Source organism: Apaloderma vittatum, unplaced genomic scaffold (assembly GCF_000703405.1).
Source record: "Apaloderma vittatum isolate BGI_N311 unplaced genomic scaffold, ASM70340v1 scaffold1125, whole genome shotgun sequence".
NCBI classification, from domain to species: domain Eukaryota; kingdom Metazoa; phylum Chordata; class Aves; order Trogoniformes; family Trogonidae; genus Apaloderma; species Apaloderma vittatum.
Window position 1 is genome coordinate 21594 of NW_009718548.1, and position 11675 is coordinate 33268.

The window sequence follows — 11675 nt, forward strand, 5'->3', positions numbered from 1 at the left end:
GCCCACTGATACCAAGCCATGAAGTCAACAGCAGCTGTTGTTACACAAAACTTAGTAGGTAGTTCCTGATTCTGGTTTATACTCCTCTATTTCTGATGAACTGCCAAAGATAGCATTCATGATTATTGTACGATACTGCACTTTTATAAATAACGCTTACCATCGGTGTTAATTACTGTGGAAATTTGTTTTTGAAGTCTGATTTCCATTTTCGAAATATGTTTAACTCTGACAGCAGTTTTCAGTTCAGCCTCCTGAGGCACAGGGAAAGAACGCTGCCCTTTGCTTCAAACGGCAATCCCAATTAGGCCTCCTAAATTCACTCCTACCCATGACTCAAGACAATTAATTATTTCTGTTGCGGTGGTTTTTTGTTAGCACATAATCTGAAAATTAGTTGATATTCACCAAATGCCTCCATCAATACATCTGACTTGCCTGCCCTGCATTGCCACGGCAGAAATGTCAAGGAGCAGTAGGGTGACACAGCCAGCGAGGACAGAGCGGGAGGACGCTACTACTCAGGTGACACTGACCTCGCACCTTCAACAATAGAGCAATAAGATAACAAATACATAATAAATTAAAAGAAAATAATCAGACACTGAGCTAAAAAATTAAGTGCAGGTGAAGGGGGCGATTATATCCTCTCTATCACTAGTTTCTATGTTCCCCCCATAAAAAGTCAAGGCAGGAGGAGGTGACTAAATTCTGAGGAAAGGTGAAAGAAGGGGCCTGCCCAAGAGTCACAAATGCTACTTGTTGTACGTCTGCTGCACGACCAAAATTTACTTGAGAAAACTTGGTTCCCAATCTTAGCTTTGATTAGAAGGGCACAGGAGTGAAAAAGGATGCTGGTCCACGAGCTAAGGGTGTAGAGGCACACTGTGTGCTGCCTTTCTCTTAACTTAGGCTGCAGACCCTAGTAACTAAGGTTCACTTACCAATTTATTCATAAAGTAAGTTTGAACAGGCCCCTATATAACAACCTGGTCTCCACCTAAGGCTTTCAGATATTACATATTTACAGAGAAGTAAAGAGACTTGATTTACTTCCCTATTTTCCCTTCAAATAGAGAAAATTATTACGTAACAATTAAAGTTTGGAAAACAGAATCAAGAGGGGGTGTGTGTGCATGTTTGAGGAGAACAAAAACATCTGTAACGCCACCTCCGGAAGACTGAAGTCAGCAAGAATCACCAATTCCACCTCGATTCACAACGGAAGATGTGTGATTTAATGTTTTTCAATTAACTTTCAATGTAACACTAGAATTTTTTTCAGTGATCAGCATATCAGAAACGTTAAACACTCTCAAAATTTAAAAGCCATACCTAGCCCCACGAGTGGCCCGCTTGGAAAAGTACGCACTGCATGTTCCGCAAACTCCGTGCCAGTTAGTGCCCCCGAGAATTCAATTCTGTACCTTACTTTAGGCTTCTGTACTTAAGACTTTAATCGTAAGGCCCGATTTTCACCTGATGATATAGATTAATTCAGATATACAGAGAGTTCAGGTATGTAAACCTACATGTACATTTAGAGATTCTTTACTCAGCAGCACAATGTAAACAGCCTCAAAGCATCTCGTATATTAATTGTCCACAGGAAGACTGTGCCTGTTTGTAGAAACATCCAAAACTTATAAACCTTGCCTTATAAACCTTGGAAAGTCTTGCTTACTCTGATTTATTCCCCGATCATTTCTAATCTGTGAGTAAAAATAAGCACGCTTTCTTCTCTCCATTGCTCTACATTCACGTGGCTCCACTAGTAACAACCCCACCGCAATTAAGAGGAAAATTTGTTCGAAGTTAGACTGAAAGCTTTGGTGCCGGAGATCTTTTCCTCATCTCAAATGAGAGTGACTTGAATATCAATAAAGCATCAGCCTGTCTAACACCCTCCATGCTTCCCTCAGCCACAGCCTCGGAGAATGAAGTAGCTATGGTGACAGCACCTTTTTTTCAGCGCTAAATGCCGTCTCCTGGTTTGGTTAACACCAACCTCACCATCGGGAGAACTTTAGTGCAGAGAGCGCCTCTTATTTATCTCTCCTTTTTAGGACTATGTTCTAAATTAGGTTTCAGCGACACTCCCCACCGTGAACACTATCAGAAATTTATATTCTATGTAACCCTAAGGTACAAGATTCAGACAAATTCACAGCTGAAAAAAACCTGACAAGTTTATCGAGGGTTGCCGCCAGACTTCTGAAACACAGACACAGTTCCAGACTGTGGAAGCAAGATCAACCATCCAAGTAAGGTATGGATTGCTTCAGTCCTAAACCCCAAGCATCTATTATCTGGTAGAAAAATCCACTATCTGCAAAGTTTAAAGAAATATTCTTCCAAAGTACATAACTCACAGGTGTCTTTTCCTAGTGGAAGCATCTACTACTTATATCTGATAAGGGTCCACAGTGCAACACAACGTACAACGGAAAGGAAGTTACAATTTGACTGGGCATAAACTGAAAAAAGTGTGCCAGGACACAGCCCAGAGAAGCACAAAGGCTAAGAAAACATATGTTGTGAAAAAAGCTAATGTTTCTCGGAGAAGTTTACCTAGATTTCACTTTTCTAAATCTCTGAACAGATACGTATGTGCTTATGCATGTACAAGTGTCAGGTGCTGTATGATTAAACAAGAGCACAAAATAAATAGCAACAACAACATAGAGTCTTCTGGAATTAGGCTGAAATCCCTCATCCAAACCTGACTCAGCCTGATCTCTGCAGGTCATTAATAAATTATGGCTCACTCTATTTGTAACCTTATGCCATGCTACCTTTATTCCATCTTCCTCGGTTAGTATCAGTGGGACTTGACGTCACAGCATGTCACAAAATCAAATTTCTTTCCCATTTCTTAACAAGCAACTTTGCATTTCCTCCCTTCCTCTAACCCTTTCCCTGCCTGAGTAGTGGCATCTTGCAAGCAATATGTGGCTTTTTATGTCGCCCAGCTCCTAAATGACATCTGAATCTGACAGGTTTTCTAGACTGCTACTCTCTCCTGCATTAAAAAAACCTCACAACAGTGTGACCTTACAACAGTGTTTCGAGATAAAATGCAGTAACTGAAATTTAAATTCAAATTAATTTCTTCAGTGATGCACTATTACTAACATTGTTGCTTCCTACCTGCTAAAATATTTGTAGTTGGGAGGTTAAAATCCAAGAAGAGAAAACCTTCCCCTCCTAGAGTGTCAGAATATATCCATTTTTTCTGGCTTAAAGCAACAGTACCACCTTGCTGATGCTCAGCGCTACTCACAAACCCTGAAGTCAAAATACAGGCTGTCAGGAGAGCGGAGGACTGAGAGGACTGAGCACATCAGGCAAGATTTTTTCATGGTTTTGGAAAAACAGCATCTATGTGAACTGAAAGTGATCCCAGTGACAAGATGACTGATGTGATTCAGCGCAATCCAGTGAGTAGTTACTCCTGGCACCAGCCCGTGGCTTGTGTGGTCCCAGTGCTAAGCGGTTTCCTGTGGTGCGCTGCGAGGGCTGAGCCTCGCTACGTGTCCAGAGCATGGAAAGGTAAGGACAGACTGAAAAGGGGAAGTGAAAAGAGAAACAACACAGACAACAATGCACAAACTTCTGGAAAGTTTGGGTTTGTGGCTCTGACTCGTATCTAGAAAGAAGTTTTCCTCCACTTTTCAACAGTTGTTTCTCATCCGTACGCACGGAGATTTCGTTACCTAGCTCAGTGCAGGCTGTTGCCTTGCACACGCTTCCATGGGCTTAAAAAATATATCAAAAGCATTGTAGCACTCTTGCCTAAATCCAAGAGAAAAGAGGGGGTGAGGGGGCTAAAACCAGAAAACAAACAAAAGGGAAGAGATACATGGAGAGTCTGAGGGAAGAAGAGAAAGACAACATTCTCAATAAAGAAGAGAGACATTGCAACGCGTCTGCAACTCACAGTTGTGGTGGTGGTAATCTCCTCCGTTACAACCTTCAGCGTATCGACCACTGAGATATAGCCCAGGCGCCTTGCGATAGCTAAGGCAGTGTTACCATTCTGAAGAGAAACGAGAGAAGAGGGAGAGAGAGAGAGAGAGCGCGATGAGAGGGAGGACTGGGATGTGAACCAATGAGCTCACTCTCAACACTGCATGAGCCAGCATTTCCATCCAAAACAAGGCGCAGCCGAGGAAAAGCGCTGTTTTTTTACCATTACATCTGACTCGGTCTTTGTAACTTCTCTAAGACTATAGCCCCGATTGCCATGGTAACACAACACACTTACATCTGCAGGCTATTCTAAAGGAAAAAGTGCTGTATGGTTTAACCCCTCAGTGTTCACATTTCACTATAGAGAATGCATCCTGCTTGCAGAAGTTCATGTTTTGTTTTGCATAAATGGCTCTACATCAGAAATACTGCGCTAAAAAATAGTATTTTTTAATGGCACAGTTTCAGTTTCCGTCGGAATGGTTAAATCTTTACCAGTTATGATTCCCTCTTTGGGGAACACAAGGTTACAGCTGTACTGTCCACACACACTTCTACCCCTCCTTACAGCAAAAATATGCATCCAATAAAAGTACACAAAAGCTAATGATTTAACAAACATAAAAACAACCTATATACAACTTGGCAATGGGCAACTCATTTCCATTTAAATAAATTTATTTGCAGTTTAAATGTGCATGATATATAGATGCACCATTCATGAAATGGACATTAAATGATAACCGAGTGTTTAGGTCTGCATCACCTGGACCACTGGCAGCTCACAGTCCCCGTGTCACTCCAAGTGGGGAGGGGAGGAAGGGACATGTTGTACGATTCTTTGAAAAGAGTTTTACACGGAATTGGTTTCTGTTATTTTGCACTGTACCAAAGGACAACATGCTGGCCTCCTGGAGGAATCACTGAACTGCTCCTTGCACTGAAATGATTTCTCTTGTGGCACCGCTGCTCTGTGCGCAGGCACCAGCCCGAGGGCTTCTCTCTCCTTCAGTATTGGTTTTAGTTATCTATAATTGAAGTTATTCTCTATTAGTCTAGCCCAGCAACCCCGAAGCAACACAGCGTATGTGGATTAACAGCACAAAATGAAGAGATTAACATCTTCACAGCACAAATAATTTAACTGTTACCGTCCCTTGCACATGAACAGCTCATATCATACTCCCATATCTCCCTGCCAGATGTCCAAGGTTGAAATTCTCTCTTATCTCAAGCTAATGGTTGCTGGATGAAAAGAGACCTAGTACCTGAGAAAACCTGAAAACTTTGTAGTAAGGACACATCCTTGAGACACTGTGTGGATTTTGATTTGGACAACGGTCTTTTGTTTGATGATCTGCTGCATAAACTGGTATTTCAGATAACTTCACAGACCATTATTCAGTCTGACTGTTACAGGACCAAACGGGGCGCTACTGCTGATCTAAGCATGCACAATACATGTACAGGGAAACTGGATCCACTTTGGGGAGTGACATTAGTTTTGGAAGTTCTGGATGCATTTTAAAGATTACCCAACTAGAGGTGACTAATAACAACAGCAACATGAAATAGGACAGTTGCATTCCCAGCTGACTGCAGAGGAGGAGCTGTATCCGAGGTTACTGATGGTCTTTGAGGAGGCATTAGCACCAGCAAGTTCGGCAAGAACCTGAAAAAGCTGCAGCGGATAGAAGCACAGAAATTTGGGTGGAAATTTTGAGGGAAAAATCTGTCTCGAGATATCCCTTTACAGACGAAGTGTTGAGGCAGAGAGCACAGCACAGCTGGCTGAGGCCACCCGGACCCGGAAAGCCAGTCTCCGCACCTCACGTTCAGCTTCGTGCACAACAAGTTAGACCTGAACCGCCTTAAGAGGATAAAGGAGAGGACGTTACATTTACACATCTGACACCCAGCTGTGTGAGAAATACTTCCACCAAAACAGAGGTTTGCTCTCCAGTTCTAAGGAAGGAAAGAAGAGAACTGTCAAGGGAAACGAAAAGTGCCTGCTGGCACCTCGCAGACTTACAGTGGTGATGGCGTTGGGCTTGGCTCCGTGTTGGAGGAGAACGTTAATGATGTGAGTGTGGCCTTGCTGAGCAGCTTGGTGAAGAGGGGTGTACCCGTTCTGTTGTCCGTGGCGGTTACCACAAAAGCAAACACACAAAGAACAATCACCACCAGTAATTAGAACACACATTTTGCTTTGCTTCCTTCTGCTCCTTTTGAGACGTTTCGAAAAGAAATTACGCCATCAATCAAGCCAAAAGTAATAAATCTTTAGTAATAATAATAACCCTTCTGCAGATTAATGGAAAGATAAGGAAAGGTATTTATCCACAAATCATCTTTCATCTCACAAAAGAGCAAGGTAATTCCTCATTTCCTAAATCAGAAGTAGAAACAACGACCAAATGTGAGGTTCAAGTGTCCTGCTAAGGACGTAGAATCACATCTGAGGCAGAGAACATTTTTCTGCCTCTTGCATCTTAAGTTTTCTACAGGACCCCCGAGGCTTGCCCTGAAAGTATTTGAGCCTATTTAAACAAATACAGATTTTTAACAGTAGTGATTTAAGACTATTTGCTTTCAAAAAGGCCTAGCAACATATACCTATTGCAAATGTCGACCAATTTTAGCTTTACTTTGCCTTCAGAAAGGTTGACCAAGCCGTAAATACATTTAAAAAAACACACACAAGGTCTCTATTAATAAACAGGCTTAACTCCATATACTTATCTGCTCCAGTGATTCACTCTAACATTACACAATACAGACACATAACCAAAGTGTACTTCAGCTAGTTGATCTGAGATGGTATTGTGTAAGTCCAGTCAGGCACTTAATTTACAAAATTATTTGCAATTGGCTTTGAAAGCGAGCAGAGAATAAGCTGGAAGAAAACACCAAGTTCATCTCACTGTACACTTACGTAAAGCCTGGGGGCAGGCTGTAAGGACACACTCTGACAGTTGTCTCTTTTGCAAAAGAATATATGCAAGTAATGCTTTGTACTACTAATTAAATAGTGATAGTTAGAGCCATTATACTTCTGACAGCTGCGGAATGCATACACAAACTAGTAAGAAATCAAAGGAGGATTGGTTGGATTGCAAGGTGGATTTGCTATCTTTATTTAAATATCAGTGCAATCCTTCAAAAACAGAATTCAGCCATATTGTTTTTCACTGAAGGTGGCACAAAGAGACACGCAGGATTTCTCTAGGAAAAGATCGAGCTGCAGTAGAGGTTATTTATTCTTTCATATGCTTATCCTGAATTCATCCACGATGGGTTTGCTCTTTAAACTGAGTCCACAGCGCCAGCTGAAGGACTGCCAATATTTTTATTGGTCCCAAGGAGCGAGATTTTGGAGAACCACTGCCTCATACTCTCATACCAACTCGCTGACTTGAATGAAATTACTCTAATTAAGTCAAATATCTGGGGAAATGGTGTCAGAATCTGGCCCAGTGGCCTGAGACATAAAGCGATACCTAAAACTAAAGATACAAGTATGCCTGCCCCTTTAGTCAGCTTCCAAACAGCTCAGCTGAAGGTCCTGGCAGCTATCGTTTGGATCCTGCCAGTGTCGGCTTTATTAATCCTTATCAGCTGTTTTTCTAGTAGTGTTGCCTGTTCTTTTGGAATCCCTGGGTTTTGCCCATCAGTTTTGGATGATCTCACGAGGGCTGGGCTAACATCTTTGATGGATTTACTTCGCTGGTTTTTACCACACTGAGCTGTGACCGCCGGGATGAAGCAGTGCTACTCCGAGAAATGAATCCATCCCACAGGTCAGGGCTGGGGACAGAGGAGCCGGCCAGAGGGACCGGCACACCACAAGCCTGTGGCTTCGATGAGATCTTACCAATACTAAGTACGTCACTAGAAATATTAACGGACTCCTAAAACATAAACCCGTCTTCGATAAACTCCGTTCCCCCACCACAGCTGCTTCCTCTCCCAAAGTCATCCCACCCGCGCTTTGATCAGCAGCGATTCTTCCCACTCTTCTCCCGGCAGATGGGAGAGAACCTGGCATCACCCTCCAAGTGTCGGAACTGTTACTTACTAGTTTGGCAGCACACCGGTATTACACGGGTGTAAACTATGTGTAAATGAGATCAGGAACTAGCTCCCATTTCTTAGTTTGCAAGTCAAAAGAGAAAGAAAAACACACAACGAAACTGATTCTCTATCTCCTTCCTTCCTAAGCCCAAAGAGTTACCTGACTTTTCTCCTGTCAACACTACACAACGAGATGCAGCAGAGAGAACGCGTTCTGCTACAGCCATGACTCGTCTACCACGCAGTGATTAGAATTTCATAGTAAAAAAGCACCTATGGTGTATATTGGTAGCGCTTGGTTACCAGGTTCCTAATAAAGCGTAAAAATAAGCAATGAGAAAGTCTTCACCTTTGTTTTAGCATTGACGTTCGCGCCATGCTTGAGAAGGAAATTCACCATTTTGATGTTTCCGTAGTGACACGCCACGATTAAAGGTGTATAACCAAGCTACAATGAGAGAACACAGATGTAAAACTGCAAGCTCAGTGGAACGTTCCTTTTAAAACAGCAACATCCCTTGGCAGGCTGGAGACAACAGCCACACCACGACTTACCTTTGTCTGAGCATCCTGGTTTGCACCGTGCTTTGTGAGTATTTCAGCTACATTCACTTTATCCTCTTGAGCGGCAAGGTGTAAGGATGTCAGTCCAGTCTGGAGATAGAATATAAAAAATAAATACAAACATCAAAATAAAACCCACTTTCAATAAGGTAAGCAAGCTAGGCTTTCTCACTTTCTCACCTTTAAAACATGAAGAGATCCCAACTATAACTTCAAACTATGGGTGGTTATTTTAAAAAACAAAGTAGAGTTGATGTTTCTCCTGCTCCAGCTGACAAACAGCTCCAAAACAGTTACATCACCACAGCCAAGGAGTAAAACTTTCAGGCACTGGTGATCACGCTCAGATTTTATACAATAATGTCACTTGGGAAGCTGAGGAGCCCATTAATAAATTAGGGAAGCACGTTTGCGGTGCTTCCCACTCCTCGAGCTGCGAAGGGAACCTTGACAATTGCAGGCACGAGACAGAAAGAAGAAAGTAACTCCAGAAATAGATCCCATTCAAAGATGCCAAGAAACTGATACAGCCTTCAGCTGAAAGCTCACCGTGATCATGCACACAGTACTTGCTTGGCAACAAGTCAGGGAACAAATTTTATAAGAGATATGAAAATCACCTTATTTCTCATTGGTTAGGTAGCATAAAACATTAATGCCAGATGACTTATGAAGAACTACAGCGATGGGGGTTTTTGAGGAGCTTGTTTTCTATGAAAAAGCTGTCACGTACAATGATTAAAAAAAATTTTACAAATTGAAATGGCCTCCATAAGATCGTTCTCACTCACTACTCTGCTTATAAAGCTATTTTGTTATTTGCTAGACACTGACAATTTCTTCTACTTGGAAAAAAGGCTGAAGGGTAAGTACATGAGGAAAAGCATCTTTGCTGGCAACAGTACTGAACTATTTTAGACTTAGCTCTGAGGTTTCTGATACAAGGACTCACAAACTCCAGAATTTAAATTTCTCTTCCTTTGCATCTAACGGAAAACTTCAGGAGCATACGCAAAACAATCATGAGACAGCAAGGTTACAGGACAGCAAAAATACTGTGGTCCTGCCTTCTCGGACACTCAGAAACAGGTTTCTCTTGGTCCGCCTTCCCTCCTGTAAGCTCTCTACCAGGGCCAGGCCTTGTATTACTTTCCTCTGGTCACCGCAAAGAGCTGCAGCTCCTCCTGTGTGTTTCCCAGTACAGCTACTAATTACCTCATCCATGTGAACTGGTCAATCCACCTGCCAGTCCTAGATATTGTCCTCTCGTTTTCACTGTTCATCCACCTGTCGCCACTTCTGCAAACTCACAAACATGCCCGCAACGAAGTGACGCTGAGAATTCCTGACAACGTGACATCGATCCTACACCGCATTTTTGCATCTTACCGAATACTCCCACCCACAATGCTGTGTCTGCTGTCGTGAGTTACCTTTGTTGCCACGTGGATATTGGATCCCTTCTCCAAAAGCAAGGTCACCATGTCAGTGTGACCTTCTTGGGAGGCCAAATGAAGTGGGGTGACTCCCTGCTTGGTCAAAATATTGGTCTCAGCCCCATAGTTCAATAGAGTGGTAGCTATCTGCATCTGATTTTTCTTGGCAGCAATATGCAGCGGGGTGTATCCATTCTAACAGAGTCGGGAAACAAAACAAGAATCAAGTTAACACAGCAGCCACGGAAGCCTAAGAAGTCAGACACCATGAAACATTTTGTGTTCCCCCCTTATTACTAGAGGTGAGAGTTCATTAAATTTTCAAGGCCAGACACGTCCCACAGGGCCCTGCTGTTCTGTTCCTTTGTCCCTCTGTTATTTTCACCACGTAAGCTACAACAAAGCCAGCCCTCACTACGTTGAGTAGGACTGTTCAGCTGATCGCTTCAAATTATCTAGAGTTTGACACCTACATTTTGAATAACCTATGTTGTAAATATTCACTTTTGACTGATGAGTGACATTCTCTGTGGTGAGCTGATGGGTGCACACCATTCACTGCATTATGCTTTTTTGGAGAGTGTGGGTAGAGGCCTGTTTGCATATGGAATTTCGATACATGATGTCAGTTGCTGGCTGGAAACAGCAACAGCAAGGAATGTTTTTTCTGATCAAATTAACCATTTGAGCAAAGTAGAATGGCACTGATGGTACTTTCTGGTAATGAGACAACGTCCTGCCTTTAACTGCTTTACAACACATTGTGGGAGAAAATTCTGGATTACAGGAGACAGTCCCTCTGGAGGTTGTCTGGTCTGTGGTGGTGTTTTTTTTTTTAATTTAAAGTAAGCTTTACCAAACTATCCTCCTGCAATGGTAGCTTTTGCTGCTCTCCATGCACAGCGATGGAAATAACAGTTCCACAGAATCGCTTAACACAGACGGGTTTTTGGCAGCACGCGCAAGAGCAGCCTCACACGGGGCAGAACATTCTGTCACCAGCACCAATTTGCTCATTATTTTCCCCTTTTAGTAGCCTTTGCCTAACACAGTGATATTATTTCTAACCTTGGTCCGAATATACACACAGAATCACGGAACAGAACTACAGAGAGTTTGGCCTTGAACACCTCCAGGGATGGCATCTCCCAATTTTTCTGGCAAATCGTGCCAGCGCCTCACCCGCCCTCAGACTGAAGAGTTTCTTCCTAACATCTCATCTAAAATTCCTCAAAGCTGGAAACCTTTCCCCCTCGTTCAATCAATTTCGTGTATATTACACAAAACTTCCAGCTTACAAACATACGCACACCTGTGTGTATACATAGACATACAGACACAAACCTACACACACACAAACATGCACACACACAAACATTTCTTATTTTTCAACGGAAAACCCGCAATTTTTCCTTAGTGCTCGCCTAACTGAGGCCAGGGCAGGCCCAAAGCCCCACCACAAACCCCCTTGGTCCCTCAGCAGCTCCCCTCAGGGATCCTCCTCACGTCCAAACGTCCCCTTTCCCCCTCACACACCCACAACCCCTCACACGCACCCTCACCGCGGGCCATTACTTCATTTCTTTACACCCCTACCCTAAAAGAAACTCTTTCTTCGCGGGAAAGGCG

General features: G+C 42.9%; 1 protein-coding gene across 1 annotated transcript in view; it reads right to left on the bottom strand.

Annotated features, from left to right (window-relative positions):
- LOC104274594 (ankyrin-2-like) overlaps positions 1-11675 on the bottom strand; it is a gene marked incomplete at its 3' end in the record, with an annotated part of 86407 nt that overhangs the window by 21213 nt on the left and 53519 nt on the right. Inside the window, 5 exon segments of the mRNA XM_009870272.1 lie at positions 3941-4039; positions 6005-6103; positions 8396-8494; positions 8602-8700; positions 10044-10241. Coding sequence (XP_009868574.1) covers positions 3941-4039; positions 6005-6103; positions 8396-8494; positions 8602-8700; positions 10044-10241 — 594 coding nt within the window.